Consider the following 17339-nt stretch of genomic DNA (forward strand, 5'->3'; position numbering starts at 1 on the left):
TGTTTGCGTCATCATGGAGAAGTTAGGTGACAGGAATATCGACATACCTTTTTTTACTTGATTTTATGGTTTAGTTTTATATTATATTCCAATTTAGCTCAGCTAAATAACGTCTAAAATAGTTGTTTTTAGGTGCAACAAATTTAAGTCAAGATCATTAAATGGGTTCACTTGCAGTTTCAGAGCACAGTTGTAAACTTGATAGGTATTATACAGTATACTTAATTTCCTATCAAAGGAAAAATGAGTGTTACTGCTATCTTGGACTCAACTATTGTTGCCACAAATGGAATTCGTTTGGAGGGAGGTAATAATGAAACTGCAGTAAAAGATGTTGCTGACTCAAGTTTTGATGCACAATCATTCCAAGAGTTTTTCGAAGAGCACCAATACAACATACCCACCGTTGTGTTGGTTACAACTTGCATTCAAGCAATTATAGTTGTAATTGGAATAGTGGCCAATTTTGTTGTGATTTGTGTTACGCTTCTGGGCAATACTAATCAGGTAACGCGTGATTTGTTCAGAGTAAAGTTTCTAAAGATGCTATCGTACAGTTTTGAATAAATCTTGTTTTATATAAACCTTGAAAGTAATATAATTAATCAACGCATTTTCTCTTCAATTGATCAAAGTTTTGTCTTTTCCCAAACAGCAAATCAGTCGTTTTTTGCATTGATTCAACGTCTGCAGACATTCAAATTTCATATTCAAGTAACCGTGTGCGCGAAACAAGAAATTTTTGTTTCACAATAAAGAAACAGCAACGTCAGAAAATAGTGTTACGTACCGTGGGCTATCCGGTTTCTTTTTTCAAGTTATTAAGTTAAATGCCTTATTGTGCTTTTCAGGAGTCTTCTTCAACAACTTATGTGACGCATTTGTCGATCTCCAACTTTGTCTTTTTGATAAATATACCTTTTAAACTTATTCAAAATGTTCTTCTCCAGTGGACACTTGGAGATGTTTTTTGTCAGATTGTAACGTTTGTCACCCATTTAAACTTTTCGGTAAGTTTAAAAATGATTTCTTTTTTAATTTGATCAAATTAGTTTTAAGTTAAAGACTGGTGTATCAAAACATTTGAATCACTGACGTATCACATATTCAATAATATGCAATAATGTGTGTTTTTAAACTGCAATGTATTGATTGCGGATATGCATTGCTCTCTGCTCTACAAAACAGACAGTGTCAGTGTAGCCGTATAAAAACGCAGCCGAGTGCATTCTTATTCTGAATGCATTTCTTCTCTGAGTGCTAAGCAGGAATAACCTAAGATTCAGTAATATTTTTAAAAGTTGGCATAATCCGACAGGGTATTGAATTCATACATGCTGATTTAAAGGCCGACATTCTAACCACAAAGCCAAAACACCGAATTTTTCTTTGAAACGACAAGAAATATTTGCGATATTCTTGTTTGAAGCTGTTTTAAACCCTCCGTTTATAAAACCTTTTTCGAATCTCTTTCGTCTGAATAAAATAATAACGTGCGATTGCAATCACAGTTTTGCTTTGCAGCATAAACTGGAAAAATGGTCTTTTGATAAACTATGAAAAGCATGGGTGTTTTATTCATTTCGATTTGCGACTCAGGTTCAGTTTTCACTCACATTAATGGCGTGTTGCACAACCTGTAATCTTCTTAACTACTTACAGTAAGTGTGCATGACAGGTAACCTGGCATTTGCATACACGTACAGTAGAATTGCAATTGCCTTTAAATTACAAACTGTGTGCCGCACAGTTTAGAGAAACTTGCACAAAATCGTAAATAATTTAGTGGGCAATCTTGCTTAGCAAACCTGAGCAAATGCTCTTACCTTGGTGTGATTAGTTTGGCAACAAATGTATGGAAAGGGAACCAAAACCTCAAACCACAAGATAAAGACAAAATACTTTTGTGTTTGCCGCAGCAATTCATACTCAAGTAGTAAATGTTACTTTTTTAACTACAACAGTTTTGTGAGATCAATATGAACGGGAGCTAAAGCGGCAAGTCAATAAGACTTCGTCAACATCAACTGCGATTAATAAGTAAATTAATTATTCTCTGTCAACCCTGATAACTACTGGACTGCGGTAACTCTTGTAACTCTGTTACATCGACAACAATCTTTAGATAACATTACGTTGCTAACTCATAAAAATGAGTTCAATAAACAATTGAAGATCGGCGTAAAGCCATTGCAGCCATCAGGAAGACAACACAGGGAAGAAATTCATGGAATTAATGGTGAAGAAGAGATAAAATAGAAAACATGTTTTTGAAGCTCTTTACAGGTTTTATGTAACCTTATTCGTAACGGTTATTTTCTCATCACATCTCCAGCTCCATTTTTATAGTTTTCGATGCTACAATTGTTACAAAGTTAAAAACAAAACTATTTATTTGAAGGTCGTGGCTTTGTTTCTCATGGTTATGAGCATCGACCGGTACCTTGCAGTTAACAGAGCTCTATCAGCAAGTCATTTACGGTCCGGGCGTGCCTCGATGTTCGCCTGTTTCTTTGTATGGTAAGTTTCAATACTGTTTATTGCCTGTGTGTTGACTGCGTTAACAGTGATAAAAACAACTTTCTGAATACGTTTTTGACAACAGAAAACGCTGCGGACCACAACTTGTCATTTCACGTCTTGCAAGGTTGAAACGATTTAAAAAGCTCAGTCTTGTGTACTAGGTTACAAAAAGATTAACAAGTGGCAATGGAGCAACTAGTCAGTAATTTGTGGATTGGTTTTTGATTTGTACAGAAGACTGTTTTTTTTGTTCAATTTTGCTTTTTTTAACGTTGTTCAATCTACATTTTTTTTGCATATAAATCGCTAAACGACTCCTCCGATCTCACAACAACGGTCAGAATTTATTGCGTTTCTGTTTTATGCTCTTTAATTAAATTGCACTAACGTTATTTAGAAGGCTTATTGCATTATTTTAAATGCCATTCCTGCTTTCTTGTCATTATAATTTACAGCTTTTGCTGTGGTTACTGCTCGATTTCAATCATTTCTGACAACAATACAATAACTACGCTTGTTCAGTTTGAAATAACGAAACAGCTGTCTATCATTAATTCACCTCAGCCCCACTGCATGTATATTTTCAGTGTTTATGCAAAAACAAAACTGCTAAAGAATGTGAAGAAATTGTTTTAAATTTGACAAAGCTAAGAAATTTCAGTAGGTGACATTGACTCAATATTGAAACGTTTTCAATGTTTAGGTCGCTGTCTTTCGCTGGGGCCCTTCCTTTAGCTGTCCATTCCAATGCAAATGGTACGACATGTGATCCCAGGTTTTCTGGTGGACTACAAATCGATGTATCGACCTTCTTTAACTCAAGTGCTAACCAAACTAAAGGTTTTTATACTTTCTTTTTTGTATGAATGTCCCTTTAAAAATTGTGAATTTGCTTAAACAGAATTATGAGGCATTTCAAGCATGAAAGTTAGTTAAGAAGACATCAAAAGAGGTAAAATCAATTCTTCGGTACAAGGTTTATAGCTGAATATCCATTGGTCAAGTCAGGCAAGAACAAATTCAAAGCGAGGCCATAGTATCGTACAGAAGATAAATTAATTAGATGCTCAAAATAAATTCACCATACATTTATAGACGTAGATCTCATCTTGATATAGGCGGGGTGTTTGGGAACTATCAACTCGTATTGTTTGGTTTTTCCAACTATTATGCCATACCCTTAAACGTATTCACGCAAAAAAATATTGGGCCTCCATTTATTGAAATAGATAACTTCAATTTCACTTGAGCTGTGTAAATGTTATAAACACTTTAAAATTCATCTTTCAACTTAAAGTTTTCTGACTACAATTCTGTCCATATGACACATGAGAATGTTTTCCATGAAATTGAGTCTGTTCACGCCATTAAAAGATATGCCTTTATCCCAATTGAAAAATTTATGATGTTTACTTTACTCCGAGCAGAAAATTGTCCGTGAAATCAAAAACTTTTATTATATTTCGTAGAGCTTTACATAAACTTTCTTGCTACTGTAGCTTTTAGCAAAGACAGTCGCAGAGATAGTATCAGATGTCGTTGAATATTAATGAAGGGTTCACACCGGCTTAAAACTAAGTGCCCTTTTTTAGTTATACTATAGCTGATGTGTCAGCACATTTTTTCAGACCTGAGTTAAATGATGCAAACTGAACGAAATACGTACTATCGCCGTTTATCAAGAGCGGTGATCGCGTCTAAACAAAACAAAACGTCAAAGTTCCGCCAAAGATCACCACGTTCCCTTAAAAAAAACTAAAAAAAAAACACGCGAATCTTGCAGACGACTTAACATAGACAAAAAAAAAACGAAGTAACTTTAGCGGGTTTATTGTTAGATTTTGTTACAAAAAAGATACAACATAATTAAAAAATCAACTCAAACGTTTTCGACGCGTACGTGTGTCCTTATGAGGAATTATTTAAATCTGCAATACACATAAAATGAAAAATTATAAGATAAATCTGATTATGCACTTTAACGGCACTCCGGACTGAAAAGCACAAACTGAACAAGTGATACAAGAATGATTGCGAGTAAATTGTGCTGCGGCAAACAGTCCACATGAGGTGTAAAGTACAGACATGTGACAAACAATTAGAACACACCGAAAGAAACAATGAGCCACAGGCGAATAACTGTCTGTTGAGAGACAGATTATTATGTTTGATTCTAAGTCTTCCATGATCTTAGTCTGAAATTCAGGTCTACTTCGAGAGATGATTTCAAGTTGGTCGTTCGAGACATTGTCAGAGCACGTTACACAAGAGGCGATGTGCTCTTTAATTGCATTTTTGGTTGTGCTTGGATTTAAGTGCTCCCCATTCCTTGTCAACAAATGTCTGGTTGTCATACCAATATATGTCTGGTTTGCGTCACGCAAACAACTAAACTTATACACAACATTCAAAAAAAGAGCAAAGGAGGTAGGCGACTTCAGTTGAAAATATTGGTGCACTTTAAATGAATACAGGATGAATGTCACATGAAAATTTCTTTTTTATAAGTGTAGCTAGATTTTTTGCAAAACTTAATAAATCTTTTCCTAAAAAGGGTATACTAATAAAATACCTGAAATCTACTTCTTCAGGAGTGTCCTTTGGTTTATCAGCCATGAAGGTGTTTAAGACTTTATTGAAAAAATGAGAAGGATATCCATTTAACTAAAACATATTTTTTAATTTCTTGAATTCTTTCTGAAACAACTGATCATCAGAACACACCAAACGGGTACGAGATAATAGACACCAGATTAAACCATATTTTTATTTGTCTGTGCCCTAACAAGGCAACATTCACCACTATCAAAAAGGCAACTGAAGAGCATACCAGTGGACAGACCAAGATATTTAAAGTTTCAAACTCCTGTTTTAATGTCTCAAACTATAGATAGCTCAGTGCAGTATCTTTTAAATCTATTTATATGATATGGATTAATTATTCATACTAACATAGAAACGAGGTTTGACAGTCGTTTTACAGCACCTAAAATAGTTTAGGACTTTTGGACTGTCAATAAAAGAAGCTTTCAAGCATTAATCATCGAGGAGGCAATCAGATTTTACTTTGCAATTGCAACCAAACTAAGGTGATCGATTGTTAGCCTTGAATTGTTTTCGACAAACTCTCAAAATGTGGCTTTAAGAAAAGAGTTTGTTACAGTTCTACTGGTAGACCTATCCTGCGGCCATCCAGACAAAAAGTAGTCTAATAAACTGATGGTTCAATCCTTCAGCTTGCCGATCAAAGAGAAAACAAATTTTTAGACTTCTTTCTATGCACGTTTCCGCCTCATCACCAATTGAACAAAACTTTCAACTGTAACAGCATAAAATTGAGCTATCCCTGCACCCGCAATATAGCAAGCTTTGTAGTTTAGGCACAGCAAAACATCTTTTTAAGTTGATTACTTACTGTATACTTATGCGTAAATTCATCCACGATTGAGTGCCATTTTATGATAAGTATAATGCAAATAAGTTTATTCACAGTATGCAGTCTGATGGCATAGCTTTAAAGTTTTTATGTTTTGTTTTGCAGAATTGTTTTTTGCAGAATTAACAGGAGAGGTATGCAAATATCATAACAAATCTGCAATATATTCATTATGGACTATTTGCAACTTTTTTTATAGTTTCTTTATTCCATTTGTTGTAATTGGTAAGTACCAAGACATTTAACTCAATAATAGCATTAATTGTTGGCGTCAGTGTCAAGGAAATTAATTTCTTTCTATTCCGTTCCACAGCAATCGTTTATCAAAATACAAGAGTCGACTGGTTTAAACGTAGACCAAATTCTAGAAAAATTGAAACAAATAGGCTATTCTGTACTCTACTGATATGTATTTACTGTTTTGAACAGTCATCTTCTACATGTTTAAAACTTGTTTAAAACATGTTTACAATTTTAAAACATGTTTAAAAGTTATCTTGGTAACCGGCCCTGCGTCAAGAGTCTCTACAAGTATGCGAAATTACCAGAAATAACCTATCAAGGCTTTGTCAGTCCGAGGATAAAGATTCAAAACCAACCAACTTGTAGACCTGCAGAAACTTATAGGCTTGCAGAAACTTGTAGGCCTTGCTGTTTCTAGAAATTTTTATATGCGATGTTTGCTTGTTGTTTTTCTGTCAGGCCTACAGTAGGTATATGCAATTTTTTTCTGCATTTTTGTATGAAGTACCGGTAAGCTATATAAATTTATTACGTTTTTCTACCACAAAATGTTACCCTACCAATCAAAGTCACAACTTCGAGGTTGATTGACAGAGAATTTGATAAAAAGGGATTGTCACAAAGTGAAACTAAAGTTGAAAGTCTTGTTGTTCTTCACCGTATATGAACTATAAGAGCGGTGCTTTTACCGATTTCGACTACAAAAACCCACTGAGAATACCCACTACCAACATATTTGGCAGCCTCAAGTCAATTATGTCATTGAGAACAACAACAAAAATGAAACCCTATTTGCATTTTGTAGTATCGCAGCAAATCCTTTTACTCGTCTTCAAAACAAACTTTTAGCAAACATTCACATATTCTTGTTGCTGCTAGGATGCCAAACAAATGCACTGGAAGAAACATTTTTGTCTGACGAACAAAGACAGCATAAACTTAATATCTTCTCGCATTAACGCACCAAGATCATTGAGGTTTGCGAAACTAAAAGTTTCTAATCACTTTCTTTTGACATAAAAGTTAATGAAAAACTTTCGAGACACAAATTTTTATAGAAATACTTTATATAGGCTTCAATAGAAAACAAATACAGTATATTATGATTTGATTAAAAATGCAGCTGCTCGTAAGGAAAAAGGTTCGCAACAGATTAGAGCTTTGTCATATCTGAAACCTCACACAACAGCCAACGTATAAATAAAAGGATTTGTTTACAACGACATTTCAACTGGAAACGGAAACTTTACGTTGCATACCATCACTATGACGATCATAACCTAGCCTGTACATTAGTGATGGAAATTTTTAAAATGTTATTGGCACAATTCTGCTTTAGAAAAAGGATTTTAGGCCTATTGGCTCAAGGATGAATATCTTCTCAATTGATTAATTTGTTTGTCTAACTGAACTGGGCACCATTTCTTAACTTTATTTAGTTATTGGCTTTGCGTCAGAGGCTTCGCCTCTGTTTTGTTTGTAAAAACCAGGAGATGGCCAGACAGATGTTATCAATTCCCCAGGGCCCCCATGGAGATCTCCTGTTCATACAGTTTGCATAAACAGAAAAGGAACTTTTAATTAAAATAGTTTCCTGCTTAATCCAACTGATCGTTTTATATCATATGTAGCCTACACGTCTGTTTGGCAAACGATACGGTGATCTATATCAAGATGCACCGCACTAAAAATAATTCTCCATTTCAACATCTTCAGTTTCTTTAAAAAAAAAACGGATTCATCTTGCACCAGGCACAATGGCGTTAAGAAGGGGTCCAAGGGTACTTTTGGACTCGGGCTCGAAATGGTTTTAAGGGCCCGTAACCTTTCTAAGGGGGCCGAGATCTTGAAAAACTACCACGTAGGCCTATCCTTTCGATAAAATAAGTTTTTTTAAGTGACTTGATTTAGGGCCCGAAGTTCTCATTGTTACCGGGCTCAAATTATTCTCTCAACGCCCCTGACCAGGCATAAAACATATTAACATCAAAAAAGTCAACAACAAAAGGATTACTTCTGTCCTACATATTTTCTATTTCAACTTTAATCTTGCATTTTTATTTCTTTTATTGCTTTGTTGTTATTGTTATGTTTCACAATAAACATTAATGTCTTAAATAGATTTTCTTTTGTTGGCATGCTCTGCCCAATGCAGCCAATTGTATGGCTTTCCTTTTTACAAGGCATATTTAAAAGAATCTCCTACTACTAAAATTAGTCTTTTTTTAATAGAAAGTGTTCATCGGCTTAGTTTGATAAAATTAAAAGTGATTTTTGTTGGTGATAGCTAATAATTATCGTTCGTAATTATAATATTACAATTTTTTATTTGAAATACAACAGCCTATAGCGCTGTTTAACCGTAATGTTACTATAAATATTTTGTATTGCAGTATGTTGCTATTGCGCTATAATCCGAAGAGTGAGACACCCATCTGGGGTAGTCAATGCTAAAGGGCGATTAAATCGGATAATTAAGCGAAAAGTAACACGAATGGCTATGATATTGGTCATGTCGTATGCAGTTTGTTATGCACCATACTACGTATGGCAAGTTTACAAACTGATTGGGATTCCAGTATCACATAGCTCGGTAAGTGCGTGGGTCAGTTAATCTACTTTACGTGATCATCTTGTGGTAAGCAGGCAACGTCATTTTCTAGAAAAGAATTTTTTGGTTCAATGTAATTTTATTTTCAGTCACCTTCTGCCAGCACTGTATTGCCTATAGGCCTATTACCTTCTGCTTGTACGTTGCAGTCAGTAGCTTATATACCCTTGTTTGATACTTTTACACTAAAATATTTTATACAATATTTGGCGGATATCAAAAACGATATTTAGAAACTTCTATAAAGACTTCAATAAAGGTTTAACAGACCGTTGAAAGTTGTAAAAAAGGAACAATAATATTTGCTATAAATCTTTCAGCTTATGTTTATGCCAATGAACACTTTTTGTAGTGTTGCTTCATAATATTTATTGTTTTGTGTAACCTACGTTTTAAAAATCTTAAAACCAAAAGCAGCATGAATACAGTAAACTGTGGCATTATATTTTTTAGAAAAGTAAATAAATCATTTATTCAATTAAGGAAGAACGCCTCCTTTTTCACAACTTTTTTTTGCTATGATCCTATAGAAGTTCGGTCGTCATTATTTCTAGGTTAGAGATTTTGAAATATTTTTAAAACAATCTCTAATCACAAGGTGAAAAATATTCCTCTAAAGCAAATAATTTTGTGGTCATGAAAATAACCAGTTTTTATAAAAGTTATGAAATGTTAATGGTTTGTTGATCTTTTTAGGTATGTGCTCATGTGCATAGGTTCAATACCACAATGGCTTATGTAAACAGCGCTTTGCATCCAATTGTTTATGGTTGCACCAGTGGACAGTTTAGTTTGCAATTTGAACAAGCCAAAAGGAAATTCCCTTGCAAAAAAGAAAGGAAAAATCCTCAAGTTGTAAGTGATTACTTACGACGAAACTATTATTCGGAGAAGTGTTGCCATCGTCTACAAAACTTTGATAAATTAGAAACACGAATATTGTTTTAAGTAGGCTAAGCGCGTGTAATAATGAGAGGGAGACAGCCATTGCAGAAGAGTCAATCAATGCGAATATTGCAACCAAAACAATTCTAAAAATCTTTGTAACGGATTTAATAAAATTTACACGTTTTTCAGGCTTTTTTATTAGTTTCAGCATTTATTTTAAACCTAATAAATGAATTAATTTTCAAGTCATTTTCAAGAGAATAGTTTTCCTTCTCAGGATATCAATCTATCGGATTTTGTTCGAGTTTTTTCATAATCATTTCCAAGCCATCACTATAATTTTATACTCTGAAATGACAAGTATAACCTTGCTTATAAAGCCCACTGATTTGTTTGATAAAAACTCTTCGTGACTCTTTTCTGTAGTACCGGTAACCTAAAGTCGATGATCTTTGCGTTTCATGATTCAAGTTAAGAGAACATAAGCTTTTAGACTTTAGAGAATGTTGGTGAGAGACGTGTAAATCTTTACGTTTGAAAAAAAATGTAGCCGATATATACATTATACAGTATACCATACGCTATCTCGATGGAAGATCTAATAATATCAACCAAGCAATACCAGAATAACATTAATTATGTAGCAGTTGACAAGGATCGTTGTTATTTTAAAATATTTGGCTATTACTTTGCATATGTAGCTACACACAGAGTTAACAGTAAAATCAATTCTATGAAGAAAACGATGGCGTAAATAAGTAGTGCAAAAGAAATAAAATCTGCGACCAAAAAAGCCTATATTCTTCGACGTAAACAGATAATCATGATCAATGCATACTTAATTTTAAGGAAATTTTATCACTGCACTTTTTCTTAGAATACAGTTACATAACGCCAAATGACATAAAAAACTATGAAATTGCAAATGGAAAAGCGACTTTTCCAGTAGTTGTATCTCACTCTTAGTTTTTCTGGCTGTGCATCACAGTTTCATTTAGGCTACCGCGGTAGCCTACTGTGCAAAATTTAATTTTTTGTGACATTTAGGAGAGGCGATACGATAATCAATCAAGTTGCATGTTGATAAGAAAATTTAAAATTTAATTTTTTGAAGCCAGTCACAGTGCTTGATTGGTTTAATTGAAAAACTCTTTTGATGTCACATCAAGAACAACTCTGAAAAACACAAAGGAGGTTTACAGCAGGAGAACTATATGTTAGTTATCAAGAAACCGATGTTATGTCAATGTTATGTCATTGTATATTATCTTACGTAGGAAAGAGGGGGTTAACTTTATCAAAGTTTGCATTGAATTGTTTTTTGTTTCCTCTGAAATCGCACTTTTGTCATTATTATGAAAAACGTTTGCAAACCACTCTTGCTTCCCTGCTTTTGGCTTTTTTTTAAACTTTGCGATCTTTATCGTCCATCCACCTCAAAATAGTAGGTCTTGGGTTATATTCAGAGAACGGTGGCATATTCATGTTGATATACAATGTACATGTACAAGCAGTCACTGATAGTTTGACGCACTTAGCGATTGTTTGCAAGTGGTCTCATGACTTACTGCGAATACTCATGTTCACTGCGTAAATAATGATAATGTTATGGTTTTATTTATTGTCGCTCTACAACAGCTAAGGTCTTTTAACGATAGGGCTCGTTTTTAATTTCATATCAGGTTTATTACCCGACTTATTCTCACTGCGCTATGCAAGAAAGAACACAATCGGTATCGTTTAAGAAGCCTTCGGTTTAACGTGACCTGGAATCGATCTCACATCTACCAGCATCAGAGCTGGAGGCGAAACCACTCGGTCACTAAGCTGGTCATTGCGTAAATGACCTGAAAGCAGCCCAGACAGACATTATTACACTATAGATCAAATAACTATAAACGGAATTTATTTTACACTGATTGGTTTTTTAAAACAAAAATAAAAACTGACAACTCAAAAGAAATCTGCTTTGTGTTTTGTATGCGTGGTTTACCATTCGGCCAAAAACACTTATTTTATCACTGCGCATTTTGTAGTTTATCACTGCACAACAACTTTGGGTTATCACTGCACAAAATGGTTATCACTGCGCCTTAGAAGTAGGTATGGGTGAATGTCACATTTTTCTAAACTCTACTGTACAATATATCTCTAGCAATGATATAAAGAATGCATTGAATGTTACCTTGAATGGCATTCTGTGTGCAAAAAAACGCTGAACACAAGCAACCTAGTTTACATAACTACGGTAGTAGCATATGTACAAAATACAGTAGGCCTACAGTTTATACCAGGCGTTGCGGAATAGGCTAGACCAGTGGTTCCAATCCTTTTCTCGAAACGATCAAAATTTCTAAAAAAGGAAGCTTAGAAAATTTTGCGACACAAGCATAACCTGATATCTTACTTTGAAGGCGTCAAGAAAAAAACAAAACAAAACATAACATGACAAAACATGATGGCAATTGGCAACGTTAAGTGTTGATAGCGTTTTAGATCAACCAGAAGCAACATGAAGTAAGAATTAAAGGAGGTACTTGCAAAATAAAGATCAATAAACGCAGCTTCGCTTTAAGTATAGCAAGCCTATAAGCTCCAGGCGCCTTTGCCGCCGAGAAGTCGTTGAATGGCCTCCAAAACCACCGCGCCAGTGGGCCGTGTTTGGTCGCCAGCTTACACAATACACAAGCCAACATTTCTCCACTCGATCTGTGGGTATTTGAACGGGTCTGCTACTATTCGGTGAGTCCGATTCGGTGAGTCCGATTCGGTGAGTCCGATTCAGTGAGTTCCTAACCTCTAACCCTTAACCCTAACCCCTAACCCCAAACCCTAAAACGACAATGATAATTAGGCTACGGTATCCAATAATTTAAAAAAAAATTAAAAAAATTCCCCTTTAAGGGATCGGACTCACCGAATCGGACTCACCGAAACGGGCCATTCCGATTTGAACAAGGAACAAGACTCTCGCAGGCCGACAAAAAATATTTCGCAAAAAGGCTGAGAGTCGACCAATAAAAACTCGAAGACCACCTCTACACCTAGGCTTACTTGAAAAGCAGTGCATTTAAATAAGCTGCAACTGCATATATGTTTCGGAGCCTTGTTCATTTGTAAAACACGACATTAACCAACAGTCTAACAGATTTTTAAAAACACAAATTTTAAACGGATTTTTCATTTTTGCTGCCGAGCGCAAAGATTTGACCGGCGGAAGGAGCTCTGGTAGTCTATGATTGGTTCTAGAAAAAACATAGGAGCTTAGAGGCTTGTTGTAGAATTTTGCTTTATTGCAATATATTATACAAACAGCTACTTTATACTAAACATTTTTCTAGTTTGAAAAAAACAAGCGACCCAGAACTTTTTTCTGACAAGCCAACTTTGGGTCACGAGTCACGACCCATAAATTGGGAACCACTGGGCTAACCTTTATAGCCTAATACAGTATCGATAATTATTTATTAGTTTATTGATTTAATCAATAAGCCTACATGGTTTAGTATTTTTAAAAATTACTGACACGTTATTACTGATATTATTACATAGGACGTCATTAGTTATTACTGAAAAGATTTGCTGGATACGTAAGATGTTGGTGGGTGTTAAAAAAAGGTTTGCCATTTCTGTAGTATATATGTATTGCATAATAACAGCAGGGCAGAGGTACGCAAATAGTTGGTTGCGACCCAAATTTGTGTCGCAAGACGAGACCATCCACTCTGGGTCGGAAAACAGTATAAGCTTACTATTAATATAACTTGTTTGGCAAAACAGATACAATCATGTACTCTTTCATGTGCTAAGTTAAAAGTTTCATACAATTTTGTACAATAAAATTTATACTTTCAATGGCAGTACAGTAGTCCCTGCTTATTAAGCCCAATTTTGGTCCATTTCGGAATTCCTGAATGTATAGAAGTGGCGGAAAACTGTCCCCCGCTTAATCAGCCCAAAGTCGTCAGATTCCGATGTGATCTTAATAAGCGAGGACGACTATATTGAAATTGATATTAAATTGCAAAGTATTTTACGCAAAATTATACGCTTCTGAAATGTTTGGGTCGCGAAGATTTAGAATAATTGTTTTTTGGTCTTGCCAACGAGTATTGGCGGATTCCGCAGTAGAGTACCTATGCAAAATTAAGGTACCCGGACATTTTGCCGAAAGGACATTTTGCCGAAGGACATTTTGCCGAAAGACATTTTGCCGAAAGGACATTTTGCCGAATCTCATTTTGCCTAAAGGACTAATTGCCTGAATTATACAAACATACTATATGTATTATCATAACCTAATAACGCATAAATATCATTCACAAACAATTAGTCCTTTCGGCAAAATGTCCTTTCGGCAATATGTCTTTCGGCAGAATGTCCTTTCGGCAAAATGTCCGCGCACGAAAATTAAATCATCTACAAACATGTTGTTTACTACTTATTTTCTTTGTTCTTTGTAAGGTTGTGGGCTCTTTTGATTCATCTGGAAGACGGATGAGTGTTGCAGACTAGTTTATGATACAACAAACGACATGCAGTCTATCCATTCAATATATTTTATGTCTGTGAAGTAGCTCAACGTTTTCTGTTGTTACCAGGGATATTTTCAAATTTCAAGAAAACGGAACATCACCATGAGTTTGCTTGCCGTCAACAACACAAACGTAATAAAAATCGAGTCCAACTTGTAGCCATAGTCTGACCACTTCAAGAACATCAAAGAAAATTGGGCCTAACTGAATAATTTCAATGACAAGAACTTTGTTTGCAAAGTTTATCAAGTTTCAAAACAAAAGGTGTCCTGCAGTTAACTGTAACGACTTTGACAAAGTTTTGGTGTTTTGTATCAGCCTTTGAGATCCTGCCTTTACGACGTTTTGCATGGAGTGGTGAAAACTGACTCAAAAAAGTTTGTCGCCACAAGTGCGCAGAATCCGTCGACTTTGTTTAAAAGTTTGCAGACACTTGTGTCTTCACTTGTACAGTGCCGTGCATGCAAACAGTTCATATTTCTTGTAAACTACGTATAAATACTGCCTTTATTGATTTACTTTATCTTGAATATGTTGTTGCTCAAAGTTCGTCGTTTGGTCTGTAGCCTACAGTAGCGGTCTACGTGACGGCAGAAGAATTATGGTGCTATGGAAAAACAGAGAAACTTTAATGAAAGTTTGAGGTTAACATTTTACCACGCAAAAACATGTTAGGCTACATTAAATTGCAACATCATTAAGCTTTACGATAGATTAATTTTAGTTTTCGGTGAAAGCAAGGTAGGGGTATGATAAATACAGTTAGCCTACTGCAAGGCTAAACTTCCTTTAAATTCTCGAGCCATCGTTGATTCAGAATGTTCTGTATTAGGTTACACTGTTTTTTTTTAAAGAATCTTTCTTGCAAATTTTGTTGTGGGAATAGTAGCCTAGTAGGCATCTTTTCAGATGATGGTAACACTCTGGGTTCGGCAGCTTCTCATGTGGCTCTGAAGTCCAATCCTGGCGTGGCAGTCTCGTCCACAGTTTGGACATATGAAATCAGAGGAGTTCTGAGGCTGCTGTCTCTCTTTTCTTCTTTGTCTTCTTTGCTCTAGTTGCTTCCTCCGCCTCGACTGACCCTTTGCTAGACCCGCACTGACTTCGTAGCGCCATCTGTTGCGGTTTGCTGCAATCAGTTCCCAGCTGGCAGGGTCTATGTCAGTTAGCTTCAGGTCTCGTTTGCAAACGTCTCTGTAACGCAGTGCAGGTCGTCCTACTGGGCGTTTCCCTGTGGCAAGTTCACTGTACAGAATGTCCTTTGGAATGCGCCCATCCTTCATTCTGGATACATGCCCCAACCAGCGTAGACGTCGCTGGCAGAGGAGAAGGTGCATGCTCAGAGAGCAAGAAGGTTCCAGAACAGTGGTGTTGGGTATTTTGTCCTTCCGGGAAATACCAAGAATGCGCCTCAAGCAACGAAGGTGAAAATTTTCAAGGCGGTTTTCTTGTCTGGCATAAGTGGTCCAAGACTCACTACCGTACAGCAGTGTACTAAGAACACACGCACGGTACACTTTGAGTTTTGTGTTAAGTGTCAAAAGATTATTGTCCAACACTCTCGCCCCGAGTTGAGTCATCACTCCTGCAGCCCTGGCTATCCGTCTGTCGATTTCCTTATCTAAGGACAGGTTGCTGGTGACCGTTGAATCAAGGTAGGTGAAGTGGTCTGTCACTTCGAGCACTTTTGGTCCTATGGTGATGACAGGTGGCTTGGGGACATCTTGGCCCATGACTACTGTTTTCTTAATACTAATGGTCAGTGCAAATTCCCTACAGGCCGGTGCAAACTGGTTGAGCAACTGCTGCAGCTCGTGCTCGACGTGTGCTGACAGTGCTGCGTCGTTGGCAAACAACAGTTCTCTAATCAGCACTGTACGAACCTTTGTCTTGGCTCTCAGTCGGGCCAGGTTGAACAGTTTCCCATCACTGCGGGTGTGTAGGTGGACTCCTTGTGTGGAGTGACCGAATGCAAAGTTCAGCAACAGAGAGAAGAAAATCCCAAACAAAGTCGGCGCAAGGACACATCCTTGTTTCACACCAGACCGAATTGCGAAGGGTTCAGAGGTCTCTCCGTCGTAGCTGACCACACCCTGCATGTCCTTGTGGAAGGAGATGATGATGCTAAGCAGCTGTGGGGACAGTCAATCTTCTGCTGAAACAGGCCTCTCCTGCTGACAAGGTCAAAAGCCTTCGTCAGGTCAATAAAGGCGATGTATAACGGCCTCTGCTGCTCACGGCACTTCTCTTGAAGCTGTCGTACGGAGAAAATCGTGTCTGTTGTGGACCTCTGGGCAAATTATGTTGTGGGAATACTTCAGCAATAAATAACGTAGTTTTAAAGGAATGGCGTATTGGCGTCGTAGTTGGTTCTATTCTCGAGGAGTGCGCTTGAGCAACGCATTTCAAGAACATAGGCTAATCGTAAACTTAATGTGTCCGCCCCAATAGCTCGGTTGGTTAGCGCGTGACTTCGTGAACGAAGAAGCTTCGAGATCAAGCGGTGCTGGTTCGATCCTCGGGGTGCACGCTTGAACAACCGCATTCTAAGGACTGCTCTCCATTCAGCGGCACCTAATGGATGGAATAATTCTACGGCAACCACACTTCAACAATCGGAAACTTCACTCTGTCAATCTCGGTAACCGGCCCTACGTCAAAAGCATCTACAAGTATGCAAAACTACCAGAAATAACCTATCAAGACTTTTTTCATTCCAAAGATAAAGATCCATAACCTACCACCAATCATGGCCTCTGAGAGAAATTAAGACTGGTCGGCATATATTAGCAAAAATGCGTGCCATTATTTTTTCAGTGCAAAACATTGCTTTCATGCTTATTCATTTTAGCCCTTTTTCTTCCTCTATGAAAATTGTAGCCTACTCATTTGAACTGCCAGTTTTAGCAACGAATTTTCATGCAAGACGTTTTCGCTCAAAAAGCAAATCAACCAAAATCGCTTTACTACTGTATTTAAGACGCGTACAAAACGAGGACGGACGCAAAAATCATTTTCGGTATTAGTATTTGGTTTTAGCCTAAGAAGATTTCTAAGCACAAATATATAGGCCAACAAAAGTGGCAAGTATTTTATTTTGAAT

The 17339-nt window shown here is 36.5% G+C and overlaps 1 protein-coding gene across 1 annotated transcript; it reads left to right on the forward strand.

Annotated features, from left to right (window-relative positions):
* Nucleotides 1-243: 243 nt before the first annotated feature.
* Nucleotides 244-14756, forward strand: LOC145776731 (somatostatin receptor type 2-like). Its single transcript, XM_082587960.1, has 8 exons — nucleotides 244-507; nucleotides 852-1010; nucleotides 2402-2520; nucleotides 3227-3363; nucleotides 6065-6184; nucleotides 8596-8795; nucleotides 9510-9668; nucleotides 14303-14756. Exons 1-8 carry the CDS (start codon nucleotides 244-246, stop codon nucleotides 14393-14395), a joined length of 1251 nt encoding a protein of 416 aa, XP_082444086.1. The 3' UTR covers nucleotides 14396-14756.
* The last annotated feature ends 2583 nt before the right edge of the window (nucleotides 14757-17339 follow it).

This window comes from Aplidium turbinatum, chromosome 9, assembly GCF_918807975.1.
Source record: "Aplidium turbinatum chromosome 9, kaAplTurb1.1, whole genome shotgun sequence".
Lineage (NCBI taxonomy): Eukaryota > Metazoa > Chordata > Ascidiacea > Aplousobranchia > Polyclinidae > Aplidium > Aplidium turbinatum.